General features: G+C 41.2%; 1 protein-coding gene across 1 annotated transcript in view; it reads right to left on the minus strand.

The window, feature by feature from the left end:
• igsf3 (immunoglobulin superfamily, member 3) overlaps positions 1–11,497 on the minus strand; it is a 72,411-nt gene extending 60,914 nt beyond the window's left edge. The window contains exon 1 of the mRNA XM_044365021.1: positions 10,449–11,497. Within this exon, the coding sequence (XP_044220956.1) occupies positions 10,449–10,488 (40 nt within the window). The 5' untranslated portion in view covers positions 10,489–11,497. The remainder of the gene's footprint in view (positions 1–10,448) is intronic.
• Between the last annotated feature and the right edge of the window lie 6,437 nt (positions 11,498–17,934).

Consider the following 17,934-nt stretch of genomic DNA (forward strand, 5'->3'; position numbering starts at 1 on the left):
GCAGTCCTTACTTTTTTTCCCCTCATAGCTTCCTCAGATTCTCGGATCTTTGATTGATGGGCTCTAGGCAGCATAAAATATGACAATTGAGGCCTTCTCCTCTCACTCTTTTTCCATTTACGACTCCTTGTCCTTCCCGCTGTGATAATCATCATCTGCATCAGAATGTAGACATCAGTGTAGCAGGGCTGTCATTACCAACCTCTGACCCTTTTGTCAGCTTCAAAACCTTCAACAAATCCCATACCCACCGCCTGATTTATTAACTGGGATGTTAAAAAAGGCTGATGAAGGAGATTCTACATTACAGAAAAAGCTACATCATTTTACAGCGTTCAAGGCAAAACGTTCTAGCCGCTGAAGGTCTGTCAGCTGCGAGACAGGTGTGTGTGTGCGAGTATCTGACATGGAGAAACAAATCGAGGCAGAAAGACTGAGTGGTCTACTCCCATTAGAGGGCCAGTAAGATGGGCCAGCAGGCTGCTCTAACAGCTGACAAACGGTTACAACAACTGCCCATTACACCCACGCTGCTTTAATCAGAGCGAGAACAAGAGAGTACAGGAGCGTTTCTTTAGACTGGGCAAGATGAAGTGGATATACTGTACACCACTATTTCATCTTTGTATGGCTTAAGTAAAGAATGGCAACCAGGTGATGTCTGCGGTACACATGCAAGGATTTCAAGATAAAGACAGTTACGTGGAGAGAAAAATAACTCAGTGAGGGAGTCTTTGTAAGGCAGCAGAGTGAAGGACTCACCATTAGCATAAGCAGAGGGTAAAGAGAGACACAAACAGATGCACGTGCATGTACTGCACTTTTAAGCACACTGTGAGGAGCCCTCTATCTTTAGCTAGAGTTTTAAAGAAATAGTTATGGAAAAATACGCTTATTTGCTTTGTCGCCATGAGAAGATCGATATCACTCATGTCTGTACGGTAGATATAAAGCTAAAGCCAGCAGCCAGTTAGCTTGGCTGACCCATTAAGCCCAGAAATAGAGGTAAAAAGCTAGCCAGGCTCTGTCCAAAGGTAACAAAAACAAAGCTCACTAATTGACATTTTATCTTGTAGGCTTAATCTGTGCACAAATTTCATGTAGTTGCGGCTTTACTAATATTATGTCTCGGACTATTTCTAGGCTGCAAGCAGTAATTTCCTGAAGTCTTCAGGAAATTACTGCACACTGCCAAGAAATTGTTTTGTTAGGCTACTTACAGAGTCAGGCTAGCTGCTGCATCTTATTTTTCAGTCTTTCAGCTAATCTAAGCTAAGCTAACTGTCTGTTGCCTCATATTCACCATTAAAACAATAATTATACAATGTTAAAACATGAGCCACAAATGTTTTTGCTTTCAAGTCTCATGTCAAGTCAAATCATTTGGGACTCAAGTCTCACAGCAGTCAAGTCCAAGTGAAGACATTTTATTTTTTGATTCAAATCCCATTCTCAAGTCTAGTAGCCTTGAACTGGGACTTCTGTTTTGTGTCACACCTGGGTCACGCTGTCCTCTGCTCTCACTATGCTAACTAGTCCTAATTTATGGGCCCCCTGGGCTACAACAGTCATGACCCTACCTGGGTAGTTGCTCATAACAGCTGGTGAGACCAGGATTGGAGCAACGGGGGGTGGGGGAGTGGGGGTTTCATGCCTGATTCATACTTCTGTGTTGATGTGTTGCTGCGCACTGTAGGAGTCTGCGGTAACTCCACTGTTAATGTAACTGAGCGTAGGGGCTGTGCATGCTGAGCAAAACATGTGATTGGTCTACGGGGGCTGATTCATATTTTTCTCCTATTCTTTTCCAGTGCCGGCAGTATTCATCGGTAGTGTCGACAGCATAGAGCAGATCATGATCTATCCTCCTCTGTTGAACAGCTGCATCTCTTCATCCTTCCTCCTACACCCTCAGCTGCACTGACTTCCTGTTGGACCACAATGGTACACAGCTTTTGAGTTTCTTTGTTTTAATACTGAGTGATCATTTTAAAAACATATAATTAGCACTCAGTGATTCCTCTGAACTTTTTAAATTACTTTTTTTTTTTTAAATCAAAATTCTCATCAGTAATGCCAAACAAAATTTGCTCCTCCTCAAACAGCAAAGCTACTGTTTACAAAACGATATGTCTTTTTATTGCATTAATGTGAGTAAATGCAAACATGATTAAGAACTTAACTAGAGAATGATTACATGATTCTGCTAATTAGTTTTGCAGCAGTGCAGCAACAGGCATAGGCCTTGCAGAGCTATAACTCAGTTACAACGCCACGGTTACATATGGTGAAGCTACAGCAAAATCTTGACATTTAAACGTAATTAAGGCCTAAAAAATTGTGTGTGTTTGAACACGGCTCCTTACTAACCTTGTCATGGATAAATAATTCAAACACGGAGAGAGAGACAGTGAGAAACTGCAGCTGGGTAGCAATGCCTCTCTTGCCACTCTCTTGCCTCTGTCCATAAAGGCCACGTAATAAATTTAGTGTTTGCGATGAACTCATTGGACTGAATAACGCCTACAGTCACAGGCCAGGCCATGCCAGGTCACTTCACTAAGACATACTGCTTATTCACATCAAAAAACGACTGGAATATTATATGTTACACCACACTATTATACGCAGGAATACAATAGTTTCAGTCAACCCAGCTTGACAATGTGAGCGATCAATCAACAGCCGCACATAAAGAAAAGCAAGTACTGTATGCAGGAAATAATAATACTCCCTATTATTTTCCCCATGAATGCCCCCATCAACGTGCTTTTAAATTCTGCCTCATTAGCTCACTGAATACAAGCGCTGAATCTTTGAAGGCACTTGACAAAGGAGCAATTTTCAGACCTACAGTTTTATCACAGACCTATATGACATGGAGAAGAAATAATTATATAAGAAATTATGCGATACAATTCTTTGCATATTGTCAAATCTACAATTTTGTGTGTCACCGTAAGCTTGGTAAACATTTACAGTGTGACAGATGGTTACAGTTAGGTTGGGACTATGATGAACAGAACATAAAACAGGACTGTCAGTGGAAGTGTTTAAAAGTGGCAATCATCCTTGGATAGAGAGTATGGCCATTATCCCATCAAGGCTTTATTTTTGTTTCTGACTGTGTGGGAGAAAAAAGGGTCAAATGGGTCAAAAGAAAAAAAAAAGGGAAGATGGAGGACAGAGGCAAGTTGTCAAACTGGTTTGTTCATCTGAGCCCATTCGCACGCACCCACACACACACGCACCCACACACACACACACACACACACACACACACACACACACACACACACCTCCAGTACATTAAGAGCCTCCATCTACTCCCTTCGCCAAATCCATTAACTCTATATGGACACCTGCTACCCCACAAACCTCATCTTCCCAACCCCCAATCAAACCTCAACCCCCCCTTCCTCAAAAACATACACATCCCCCACCCTGTCTGAATGACAAAGCACTGTGATCTCGAATCTATACACTTATACTTTCCATACCAAAACTTTAACACAGACACAGATTATTCCATAAACCATAACCAAAACAAATCCCTCAATTCATAATATCCTGTCATGAGCAACTGTTATTTTTAGCGTTAATTAAAAGAATGCAAGGCTATAAAAACACACTATCTTCAGTCATTATCCATCTTCTGCTTGTGCACAACTAAGCCTAACAGCTGTGTCTACTTTATGTACAGTGGTTAGTTTTTATATGACTGGCAGCTTGCTATCAGTTCCCACTTTTTGCGCATTAAGCTGCAGATCGGAAAGAAAACTAATTAACTATTAATTAGTCTACTTCAAACAGACTTTTCCGCCATTGTCAGTCACTTTGCCTTTCAGGCAGTAAAATACATGGGCTTGTAAATTCATGCATTTATGCATAAGCAATTAGACACACAAACACACACGCAAGCATCTCTTTGCTTTTAGGTGTAAACCGGAAAAGAAGCACGTTAACGGAAACATAATGGCAAAGTGACTGAAGTGCTCTTCTTTATTACGTAAGTGTATTTTCAAAAAAGGAGAAAAAAAATAACAGGGCTGCAGACATGCAGCTATTCATGTGCACACATTCATCTTTGAACGTGCACACTGAGAGAAGTGTGTGCCACTGAATATGGATCAGCGGTGTGCAGGTGGGGAGCGGTCGCCATAGTTACAGTGCCTGGTGTGTAACCCACCAGCGTGGGATCTACTCGGGTGGAGGATCAAGCAGGGAGCAGGGGAGAGCAGCTACAGCGAAGGACAGCGGCTCATAGCACTGTGGGTGCTTGTGTGTGCGCGTGTGGAGGAGTAAAGTGGAATCCTCTGGCCGGCCAGTCATCATCGCTTTCTACACAGAGCAGCGGGAGGGGGAAGGAGCAGACAAAATCCCAAGGGGATGGGGGCTGGGCGGGTCTTAAAGTGAGCAAGAAAGGTGCTCGTAAACAGTCGGAGGTAGAAATGACTCTTAAACGTAGATTCCCCCGCTGACACTGTAAAGAAGATGAAAATATCTGCTTTGGATCACACTTGAGGGCAGTTTCTAATTAGTGCTCTTTGAAGAGGAGGTGGGCTGGGCATTGCATTGTTTAGAAAAGAGTGGGGGAGGGAGGTCAGGGACTATTCACTGCAGGAGGAGGTGGAGGAGGCAGCTGGAGTGCCATTTATGTGTGAGCGAGGAGAGGCAGAGATACATGCAAATCATCCCGAAAGAGCACTTAACAGTTTACAAACTGAATGGCTGAAGGGTTGTTGTTGGGTTGTTATCACAAAACACGAGATACGATCTCAAGCGTGAAGAGATGTGCAGCCACAGCCATGCAATCTTGGCAGGAAGTGGCGATGTCGGGGGGTGGGGGGGTGAGAGAATCCTGACAGTTAACCAGAGGTGCTACTGCGGGATCAAAAAAATCTGACACAAAGCAGACGCTGCCTCTGCTCCGGCTCCAGCTCGAGCCTTTCTCCTGATTCACTGTGGCAGGCCAGGAAGTGTCCCCGAAGAACTTTGTTTCACTTCACACACAGTCACTCATCTCTCCATGTGAACCGGAGAGAGACTACAGCTCAGATTTGGGTCACAGGGGAGGATCATCATTAAAACAACAGACACTGCATGAGAGGACTAGCTGTGGTTATCCACAACTTCAGCTTTTGATTTATTGTTCTGTTAGCAATCACGTTCAGTCAGTTCAATCTCAAATGTTTTCAGATGTCTCCCTGATCTCCCTCTGAATGCTGCATTGGAGGAAAAGTTGTTTTACTCCTTAAACTTCCAGACCAGATTTCTCTCCGTTAACTGAGGACAGTGGGGTTTTAGTGACTGCAGTGGTGGTTAGGTGCGAGTTTCCGTAGCTGACTGTGAAGTCTGTATTACAGGGAAATGACTTGCCCTGAGGGTAGTAGACACTAGTAGTAACCACTATTTTGACGTGCCTTTAGGTGGACACTTACGTGACGCAACAAAGCACAAAAACAATGCTAGCACAATCTCACATCCCTCCTCCAGTTCTATTAATCCACGACTAAATATGACATCTCAGTGTTCAGCAAACAGGAGAACACTGACCTACGAATATACCACGTTTTCAATATGCATCTCGTCTTTAATGAATATTTACTGGATGATAGCCAAGCTGACAGTGTTGTTTCAGCTTTTCTATTGTTTGTTTTTTTTTGGCAGTTGAGTCAACGATGTTATGATGTGGAAAAAACAATAGCACAAAAGGCGTCTTGTCATGGGTACACACAAAGACGTGGGTCTAGTGCTTATGATGCAAACAAGTGCGCGTGCAACTAGAGAATATAGCAGGCACAGAAAATAACAAGGGGAGCAAACAGGACCGAAATCAGACAGCTGCACTAACCCGCATTTCCCCTAACAGAGAGGAGAAGGTCCACTGGCAACAAAAGGCAAAAATAATGAGCAACAAAACTCAAGACAATCACATCCACACACCAAACTTTTTCCATAGCTTACATATATATAGATATATATATATAAATATATACAAACAGCTATACAAACAACTTGACAGTGAGTTATTACATTTTACCCCACTGTCCACTGTCTAGACAGAACTCTCTCTCATGTCAGCTGAGGCTTACAAACACATGGAAAACATTCCCAGGGTGGTAACAGCTGACACAAGATGTACAGCAAGAGGACGCACAGCTTGACCACACACACAAGTAAAAATCCCTGTCATTCTGGATCGCAGACTTCCAGCTGTCATTCTTATTTGGGACCGGTCGGGGTGGGCATCAGGGAGTGGCACTGCAAACTTTGAATCCTGACAAAAGTTTGAATCCTTGAAATACCTCTGAGCTGACCTCAACAGCCCTAGAAAATAACGACTGCATGTGTATCTAACGTCTTTTAACGCCGCCTGTTTTCACTTCAACCTCTATTTAGTTAAAACGGTTTACTTTAATGTTCTTTGTCTGTCTTTATGCAAAAATGGCATGATCCTACTTTTCCTTGAACTTACATCATAATATTGACAAACTAGATGGTAATTAGTGAAGGGCATATTATCAGGATTTCTCATTTCTTTCATGCCTAATTATAAACTCGTTTCACATTATGAAATGCACACGTTTTAATCACTGGGTCTGAAAAAAATTAGATTGTTCAAACAAACCACTTTCAAGCATGACAGTTGTCACAGCACCACATGGACAATCAAACATATACATAAGTGGCTATAAGGACTGCCCTCCTTACACTGTACAAAATATGTTTGGGGAAAAAAATGACAGAGTAGCTCTGCCTAAAATGGAAATGAGCTCCTAAGTACCTTCATGTTTGATTGTGCCAATTATGGAGGGCCGGCTTTAATGATTAGCACAAAGTTTGATGGTGTTTCTAGAACTACTTTAAAAACTTTTCAAATCAATAGATAACAAGCTATTGTTTCAGTTTCCTGTCTGACTTGAAACAAAGGATCAAAAATAGCATCAAAAACATCACTAAGACATAATGATGACTGAGAGGAAATAAAAAAAACATCCACTGCACAAATAGTGACAGAAAAGAAAATGCAGGCCGCTGAATGACAAAGTTTTTTTGTGAGTTTTACTTCCTTGACTACAAGATATGTATATTTAAAATTACCACTGACCAGTTTTCAAAGCATACAATAGAGTTTTTAATCTATTATTGTTACTTTCCAAGTAGCCACTGGTTTTCTTTCATATCGGAATAGTATTAAAATTAATTAACACACTGTTGAGTTCCATTATTGTTGTGTGGTAATGCAGTTTAACTGTCTGGAAGTCATTTAGTTACCTTAAATATAAATAACACAACAATATAACAAAAACGCATATAGGCATGAAGCGTCTGCTAATATATTTTCATATCCTACAGAAATGAATGGAAACCAATGAAGAGAAGGAAAAATAGATTAAAAATCAAACAACAAAATATGCAAAATTGCTTGCTGAATATTGAGATAAAAGATAAGATGCAGCTTTCAGTGCTATACCATGTTATCCAAGTATATTGTTTACTTCTGATTATGAAGAAGGAGATTATAGTGGTGTTAATGCGCAGCTGCTCAAAAGTTTTGTTCTTTTGAATGAGGGGCCACACCCACTGCAACCCCCCCCTATCTTTTGGCCGAGCGGTATGAAAAATTTATGACATCTTTCCTAACCCCACAACCAACCTCCCAACTAAAGTTTGCGCAAATGTATTCATAACATGTCCAGATATTATGTGAACATGGACAGAAGGATGAAAACAGCACCTGTCACTGATTTGGCAGAGCTAATCAAGATATATATATATATATATATATATATATATATATATATATATATATATATATATATATAAAAAACATCCCATTATGTCAAACGTGTGAATAACAGCAGGTGGCAGGATGTATATCTTGCCAAACATAAGCTTTAAGACTTTCATCTGGACAATGTACGGCTGCTCTGAGACCAGCTGATTAACAGGACCAGTAGCAGCTCATCTGAACCTGCTACTGCGGGCCGCTCTCCTGTCAGCCGAGTAAATGGAAACCACTCAGGCATTTCACAGTTAAACCAGCCAGCCTCGCACATATTACACTTTCAATTTAGTTATATAAACGGAGACGTCTTGGGTACTTTTTGGGTTGGCTCTCCGTTTCAAACACACTCTTACGCAAACAGGAGCACACACACACCCCTCAAAAAAAAACAAAAAAAAAAAGCACACTGTGTCACACCACACCAAAAACATGATGACATCTTTCTCACTCTCTGTGGGGGAGAAGGAAAGCATCCTGTTTGTAAAGCTAATAAACATTTGTTCCCTCTGGCAACTCTTTTTATATGCTTTATATCAAATACCCCGGTGGCACAAATAATCACACGCACACGCTCACACCTGGTTGCAAACTCAGCAGTATAAATAACCCCGATATAAGATTCGCCTGCCAAAAAAAAAAAAAATGTGTAAGTGGCACCTCTGGGTTTAACAATGACTGATTTGGTCCCCGTCTAACACAGCTGTCAGCCTCTGTTTTATACGTTTTCACAAACAAACACAGGTGCAAACACGCGTGCAGGCAAGCACACATGTCAAAATCAGACACAAGCACATCTCACTTACAACAGACACCTGCGCATGAACAGTAGGAATGGGATAAACAATCGATATGGCGGTTTAAAAAAAGAAAACAAGAAATCACAATGTATTTTCTTTGCCGTGCGTTCATACACAAGCACCAACCTCCTTCCTTGAGACACTAAATATGTACTGTAATTGCTCGGCTTTCTGCAAGATCAGCCTTTTGCTTGTGTATGCCTGTTTTACGTTAACATATTACATGCCGCTGTGATGTGTTAATTAAAGACTCAGATTCATGCACTGTTGCACACGGCGTGACCTATGTTGTCTGTTACAGCTCTTTGTATTAAAAAAAAAAAAATGTTTGGTTCTTCTTTTTCTGAAACATCATTTTGTAGTTTTACAGGTATGTTCAACATTGTCACAGGCAGCTGATCATTTTAGGGATGCAACAAATGACTTTTTTCAATATTGATTAATTTTCTACTGATTTATTGGTAAGCAAATAGCAAAAAAATACCCATCACAAGTTCCCAAAGCCCAATGTGAAGTCCAACCAGCAGTCCAACCCATGCCAGACTTACCTAAAAAAAACAATTAAAAACTAAAACTGATGATCAAAATTGTTGCCCAATAAATGACTAATTTTCCAGCCCTAGAAAATGATTGCAACATGTCACATATTGCAGAATGGCCAGCCTAACATCACCAATAATGCTGGCAAGATATCATAATAGCATTAGAGAGTATCACGAATCCCCCTGTGATCTGTATCTATGATTCACATCACATTTAACAAAGCCATACGCCTTCCTAACACCTGAAATGTTCCTCACCAGCTAAAACTGCTTCCCAGTTAAACAAATGATTCATGATTATTACGTAATATCAAAACCCTCCCTTATCCAGCCTATACCGGTGATTCGATCTGTATTATGTCTGTGTGCAGTGTTCTCTACAGTAGAGAGAACAATACACCTCACAAAAATCATTGACTGTCTGCTGCCTCAAGTGAAAGTGACTTCTGATGCACCTTCAGGGAACGTGAAGGCAAAACAAGGCACAGACTGGTAATCCTCTTGGCCAAGTGGGGGCCTCCAGCGGGCCGACTTCCACTCCCACTCCCACTCCCACCCCCTCCTTCCCCTCTCCCCCCCCGGCAGCACTGACAGGCCTCCCCATCCAGGAACAGAAAAGCCATCTGGTGTTTGTTTGGGACAGTTCACAGGCAGGATGTTCTGTGTGTGTACGTGTGTGTCAGCAATCATGCCCGTATGAATGTTTGTATGTGTCACTCAGCGTCATCGGGTTTCGCACGCTTGAACTGGCATTTGTCTGTGAAAATCCAATAAACAGGAGCAGCAGGTAAGTGACAAATATGTGAGAAGTAAAAAACACACTGAGGGTTTACCTCAGTGTCACCGGGTGTCTTCCCAAACTCTGGATGACTTCATTTCCTAAGGTGATGTGTGATCCAGGTGTGTCCATGATGTGTGGGAGCCTATAGGTCCCTATCTGTAAGCATGTACTTATGAATGTGTGTGTATTAATTAAACAGACAATAGAAGGTTGCCCATCACCCCTTGAACACAAGAGGTCAGATTGTAGCTGTAGGGTTAATCTGTGACTAAAGTCCAAATATCACATTAACCTAGTTCACCACACACACACACACAGCTGTTCACAGGCATCTGTTATTATTGCAGTGATTATCGATGCACCCTGCCTCCACCTGACTCACAGTGACTAATAGTTGCTCTCACAACTAAAACCGCTGAAATTCACATGTGTCATACAGGTGTGCCGTGACTGAGACACAGGAGATGCTTTTGAGGGAGAAAAAATAATAAATAAATCACGGCAGAAATGCAGACTGAGACCTTCACATGACTTACCAAGCAGCGCACAGGCAAGAAGGAGCGCACCGGTTGCCATTGTATGTTGCCCCGCAGATTCACTTCCAGTATGAGGGAGACGATGCCTGGCCGGGGGTTTTGACAGTGTGCTTGACCGCTTGTCCTGAATAGGAAAGAAGAGGAGGATCTACGAATCCCGGACGACAAAAGCTGCCGGGGGGCTTGTCTTTAAGAGTCAAATCCACAGCCAGTGTCCGACTCTCCTCCCCCGGTGTCCTCCTGCTTCACAAAGCCTCCGGTGCCGCTTCCCCCCTCGCTTTCACCCTCACCTATCTGCTTTTTTTTTTTTTTTTTTTTATCGCTGACGACGTGTGCGTGTGCCAGGCGCCTGGGCGACCCAACCCACTCCCCGTTTACTACGCATCCGAGACTGCGGAGGCGACTCACGCTCGCAGCCTCCTCGGCGAAAAGACAAAAAGTCCTGCGTGACTTGCGCGTTATTTGGATACCTGATTAAACACAGGGCCAAGCGTGTGCAGCGGATCTGCACGGAGCCAAGCTGCAAATAAAGTCCTCGTAAAAATGTTCCTATCCAGCTCTTCCACTGATGAGAGAGAGAGAGAGAGAGAGAGCGAGAGAGAGAGCAAATCGCAGTCCGAGCAGGCTCCGGCTTTCTCCACGGCAAATCCCGGAGACTATAATCAATCTCCCACTATCGCTCCGCAGAAACCCCAATGGGCGGGCGCTCTAGATGAAGCAGACAAGGCTTTGTGCTCTGACACAATAAATCTGATGAATCAATAAATACTTTCACTTCACAGCTTTGGCTCCTCAGTTGTGCCACTACTACTGAGCCAGTGTACTAAATCATGAATAGCACTAAAATAAATCTACAAACAAAAACGGTTTAATCGTCAAAAAAAAAAGCTTGAGCACGAGTCCAAACACTCCTGCTTAATTCTGTTTTGGCAGTTTTCTGTGATCTGATCCCTGATTCCAGGAAAAGAAACAGTCCAGCGTTTCTACCTCCAAGGTTATTTTCCTGTTTCCTGCTTGGCAAAGCACTTTGTTTGACCGGCAGTTTGAAAACTTCACAGCGTGCTGCCTGCCTGCCTGCCTGCCTGCCCCCACCCCCGCCTCACAGAGACCACGCCCCGGCCGTGTGGGACACCAGCCACTGTAGGGAGAGGCCATATTTGCATTTCTGAATTTAAATTCTAGGCCAGGAAGTAGATGGTTTGAATAGGTTAAACGAAGTGGAGGGTAATTAAGCCTGAAAAGGTGGCAATTTTCTCTGCTTTTTATTTGCAGGCTAGAGTTTAACCACCTTTTGAAGCTGAATCATGATGCCACAAAATCACATTATACTGTATAGCCTAGCTATTAAGTACATAATGATAGGGTCTTTCTAAGAAAAGAGACACTAATCATTGTATAAAATACTAGGCTTTTCATTCCTGGTGTTTACTTGTCTTGCGCTGATCACAAAAGTCACCCTCTCATGCATAATTTACCCAGCAGTCTCTGTGTGTTATAGACAGAAATTTTATATCACCACCCCCCCACCTCCACCAGCACCACCCCCCACCCCCCACACTTCCATAGACACAACAGGCAATACACATAATGAGCTGTCACTCTGCTTGGGAAACACTTTTTCCTTTCTCAACGTGTTCAGGGGATGAAAGTTGCAAATTCCATCCCTCTTTTATTCACATCATAAGCAAGCATTACTTTGACATACAAGTATGCTCAGATTTATCGATTTGCACGACTCCGCTGCGTTATTAGGAGGATCTCAAAATAGACAGAGTGAATGGGAGTTTGCCGAGAAACAGAAAATAGCACAGTGAGATAATACAGCTTTGGTGTGAAGCTGTGAAAGATTGCTGCTTTTGGGAAAGGACGGGAAATATAGAATCCAAAAAGCTTAGTGAAACCCAAAGCTTTCTCCTGTGTAATCCATAAATAAATGAGCAGGCCTTCGCATGTGCATATAAAAAGTAATTGCGATGGACCCATCTGGTGTTCACTTTTTCATCTGGGAATTGCAAGTTTCGAACACTGCCTGAATGCAACATGAATACCATTTTTTTCTTTTCTGGAAGCAGTAAAAATGATTCTTCTCCGTTTGCTGCGCTCACGGATTTCAACTCAGATAAAACTTCCTGAACAAACGGTGAAATGGGTCTAGGCCCTGAGGCACCATGAGTAATGTTTACAGAATACAGTCCATTAATTAACCATAACTTCACATCTGAATTACAATTTACCAAACAATTTAGTGAAAAACACTGTCCCTCCTTCTGTCTAAAACTGTGTCATGGTATTAAGAGAAAAGACAGACAGCTTTTGGCATGTTTGTATAGAGAAAACAAAGGCTTTAGCACACATTGCTGCCAACAAAAAGTAAGCCAGAATGGGACTAGACACTGTTATAGAGCATATTGGCTATTGGTTCAGCCTCTTCAAAGGTCTATCCGGGTTCGACGCTGCAGAATTAATACACGGGCAAACAGAGCTGGCTAGGTAGGCCATGTGCATTACACCTGGTCTACATATTGCTGCACCTAAATTTAGCTCAGTTCTCCACAGACTCCTCCTTGCATGGCCCAGTGATGGCACAGTTTTCACAAGCGGGCAGCTAAAAGTCTCCAATAACATTGGCGATTGGATCACCTTTGGCTCCTCACGCCAGTTTTGGCGACTATCCACGAGTATGTTTGCTTCAAGGGTTGGGGGGAGGATTCAGAGGAATGTTTGCAAATATAGTGGGTGATGGGGATCACAATAGGTCTCCATGGAAACAGAGAAGTCTGCTTTGTGTGTACTTCATAACAGAGTCCATCACCCAGATGAAATCTTGGTAGCCACAGCATTCCTCTGATGCACTGTCTTAGACTTAATTTTTGAAATTCTTAATATTTTAGTACCCTTACGGCACTATCTGTTGAGGTGGTGTCAGCAAGGTTACACAGGAGAGCTGAGAGAAGCTCTATGCGGAGAGAGAGAGAAAGATTTGTTCGCTTATTTCATCATTCACACAGTCTCAAGTGAATTTGCGAGTCTTATTAAACAGGGGAGGCAATTCACACAAAAACATATACACACACAGATGGATACATTCATTAAAACATGCAGACCAAACCAAAAAAAAGCATCGAGGGAAGTTTCTAATTGAGACGGCGCACTTACATGTGAAAACATACTATTCAATACACACACTGCACACACACATGCAGCCACTTTGTTAATGAATCCTGACTGTAAGATGGCGCGCGCAGATTATGCAATGAGTCCTGTTAAATAAATGATCTCTGAAACAAATGAGAAATGTATAAATAAGTCAACAAAAGCTCTTTGTTCTGATGGAGTCAGAAAGCAAGAGGAAAAAGCGTTTGAAACTACTTCTGACCATATTCATACTAAGAGGCTTCTCCAAGAGGAGTGAGCCAGGCAGGGAGGGATGTGGAAATAAACCAGATGGGTAAAGATAAACAGAGAACAGATGAAGCATAACTTTTCATTGTCAAGTGAAACTTATGTTGCCATATGTGAATTAAACATGAGTGCAAGTGAGGTTGATGAAAAAGAAGTGGGCATATGGACACATTCACAATCAAATAACATTAATCATAATCCAAAACACGTGACAGGCTATCATGCCCTGATCTGGATAAGGTCACAGATTTCAGGTCTGTCTAAAAACAATAGTATTGTGCCCATATGAACATTGAAGCAGGTTTTAGTTGCTATAATCATTCCATCTGTTCATACTGACCGTTAAAAGATCCCTTCCTAATGTGCTTTCAATGGGAGTGATGGGGGGAAAAAATCCACAGTCTTTGTTTGGTGCAAAAATATACTCATAAGTATATCTGAAGTTAGTATGAGGCTTCAGTTATCCAAATTAAACAAATCAAGTGGATATCTTCTAAAGTTACAGTCTTTTTAATACAAAATTCCCTCTTTGTGTTTCCCTGGACAGTGTTTTCTTGCTGAGCTACAGTGGAAGGATAGTTACAAAAAGAGGGAATTTTGTTCTAAAAAGGCAGTAACTTTGGATGATATCCACTTGATTTGGCTAATTTGGACAGCTGGAATCTTATAGTAGCTTAGGATAAACTTTTGAATACATTTTTGCACAATAGGATTATGGATTTTGTCCCCATCACTTCCATTGAAAGCACATTAAGAAGGGATCTTTTAATGACTAGTATGAAAAGAAAGACTGATTATAGCTTGTAAAATCCTGCCTAAGTGTTCATTTGGGCACCTGGCTATTGTTTTAAGACTGACTTGAATACTGTCCTTTAACTAGCATTTGTCAGGGGGTCATGAGTGCATGTAGAGAGTATAGTGACAGGTACCAACCTGACATATTGACAGCAGCCAGAAGGCAACGCTCCAGCTGGAACCAACCAGATTCAACAGTGCCATTATTCTATCGAGGATTTAATGTGTGCTGAGTCACTAACACAGTCAAAGTAATACAGTCCAATTTCTCACGCCACACTTCACATCGGCTCAGAAGATTACACCCCGCATTGCCAGATAACCTGTGATTATTTACAGCTGAGACCGGTGCAGTCAGAGATGTAATTTTGCCTTCATATAATAAACAAAGTGCCAAACACAAGCTAAAAATCAAGCTCAGTTCTCCAAAACTTACATTACTACACAACAAACTGACTCTACAGTATATATGTTCACAGCCACTGTAACAAGGTTTTATTTTACATTGCATTAGCCTGCCAGGAGCACAAATCACTACATTTTCCAGAAGATTAATTATTCATCATGGGGGCTTTTAATGTAGGGTATTAATATGAAATAACTGTCAAGCTACCATTTTTTTTGCCTTCTTTCTGTCTGTCTCCTTTTCCATCCTTCATCTCTGACAGACTTTTTCTCTCCCTTTCTTTGTCATTTTGTGTCGCATGCTACTCAGACCCCATGTCTGTTTTTCTTTCCACTTGAAAGCTCTGATTGCCATGATTGCTTGATAATTATATGTACCGGTATTTATGTGTGTGTGTGTATGTGAATGTGTGTGTGTGTGTGTATGTGTGTGTTCTTGAATATGTGTTAGTTTTTCTATGTGAATGTCATTTTTGTTCCCAATATATAAAAATACACTGCATTAGATGTTTATATGCATGTAAGCATGTAGGCTCTCAATAACACACAGGTACCGCAGTAATTACTATGCTACAGAGAAGGTGTCTAATCTTTTCTTTGTGCATTTGCAGATAGTTGAGATGGCTAACATATGTTTATTTAAATCCCCTTTGTTTTCAAATTACAGCAGAGCTGACGCTGCAACAGGACCGAACACTACATGTAATTTTCATTATCATTAGCTGACAGGTGGCTGCAAGAAATATCCTATATTTATTTCATTGCAAGTGATTACTCCAGCCGAAAGTGACAATTAAAGGCTTTTAAATAAAGTGAACAAATACGTGAACATTTGAGTAACAATAGATCCTTTCACCCAGCCTGGGTAAGCTTACTGTAGCTGTTATTACACTGTGTTACACCAGGTGTTCTTATACACCCATTGTTAGCAGCAGAGCCACCAGGCCACACTGAATAACAAAGCAGGTCACACTCAATTACGTTAAGTTAAGTTTCTGGCAGTACGATAATCCTCCTGTGTCATGAAGAAGGACGGCTGTCTACATTTGTTTCTTTCCTTGAAATGCAGCAGAAATAATAATTTTCTGGGATTTTCATTAAAAATAATTCTAGTGAGGTTCATGCCTGAGGGTTGCATCCATCTACTTTCTGCTCTCCGTCTGTCTGTCTTTGTTTTTCTCTCTTATCTTGATTATGTGGGTGTTGCCCAACGTGCACAGCTGAATGTCATGCATTATTCATTTGTGCTGTAGTGTACTGGTCAGAGTGACACACACACACACACACTGTAGCTCATGATGACAAAGGTATTAAGGTAAGCTTAGAAACACTGTAAGATTGCTCAACTTTACACCCCAAAACGCTGACCATATTACACAACATGCACGTTTCGTCATCATCGCTCACAGGTACAGGCTCGCCCTTTTTTGCTGTTGGGTAACAACAACTACAAAGCAGATGCTATCTATCATCTTCAGGCTGAAAAAACATTGCTTTTCATGGTCACACTTACTGAAGGTTTTAGTTTGTGTTGCACAACAAGGTGGGAAAAAAAATCGGACATGACTCATAGCTAGAAAAGGAAGTATGTGGGGGGGAAAAAGGCTTTTGGAGGCACAGTTAATACACCACCAGATTACTGAATCACAGCATTATCCAAGCTGGTAACAAAAGAGAGTCACCACATGTGAAATGTTATTAGTTGGAACATCAAATTAATGAAATTTCATTGCTGAGTGTGTTGATGTTTACTTGTATTCACCTATGTATATCCCTTATATATTCCCTATATGTTTCACTTGATAATTTCATTCATTTAATTAAAAACAGAAGGACTATGACATTACTGTGGTTGTGTACATAGTGCAAGTTCATGTCACTGTTCCGGCAGTTGCTGGGATTTCTGTAACCACAAGGTTCAATCCCAGGAACATTTCCGTCCCTCCTTCCTCAGATAAACAACCACAAACATGGATTTAGTTGAACTTAATGTCAACATATATTGTGTTGTTGTTGAATAACCAATTAAAACACTGCAGGAACCATAACTGAAAGATTATTGCCCTGTTTAGATGTGGCATAAGTCTGTAATTTAGTGATAATGTGCATGAAACAACAGCGTTAGTGACAACTGTCTATTGGGTAAAACTACTACTTTTTTTGCACTATGATTTGCATATAACATACATTTTGCACATATTGTAAAGACTTATGGGTATATACAGTATATATGCTGTTTATATGTGTCTATGTAATTGTGTATTCCTTGTATATATAATACAGTTGTTCCTTTGTATTTCTTATTTAGTGCTACTTTTATGTACTTTGCTCTATTGTACTGCCAAATTGATTCTATTCTCATTTAAAATATTCTAATATTTATAAATATGTATGTATTGTCTATGTGTGCAGCACGGAGGGAGCTACAACTGAATTTCATTGTGAAATCCTGCATTGTATAATCACGATTAAAATGAACCTTGAACCTTGAAAAGGGTCAAACCTGATTAATGTCACCTTATGTGTGAAAGTGAAATAAGAAAGGATGGGTTTCAACTTGCGCACAAGTTGGGACTGTAAAATGCAAATTTACTTCTGTCTTATACAATGTGCTTGGAGGTCAGTTGTTTTTTCTCCACTTGCTTAATACTCTTCATCGTCGTGGAACATGCAGCTCTCAATCATACACTGGGGTGCAAGGCATAGAAACACACCGGACACATCTCCAGACAGACAAACTATACTCTCATCTTCATACTTATGTACAAGACTGGGAATCCAGCAGTGCATAGTACTTCTTGATTTAAAGGAATAGTTTAACATTTTGGGGAATATGCTTATTATCTACGGGAGTTAGATAAGAAGATCAAAACCACTCTCATAT

Source organism: Thunnus albacares, chromosome 11 (genome assembly GCF_914725855.1).
Source record: "Thunnus albacares chromosome 11, fThuAlb1.1, whole genome shotgun sequence".
In the NCBI taxonomy this organism is placed as follows: domain Eukaryota; kingdom Metazoa; phylum Chordata; class Actinopteri; order Scombriformes; family Scombridae; genus Thunnus; species Thunnus albacares.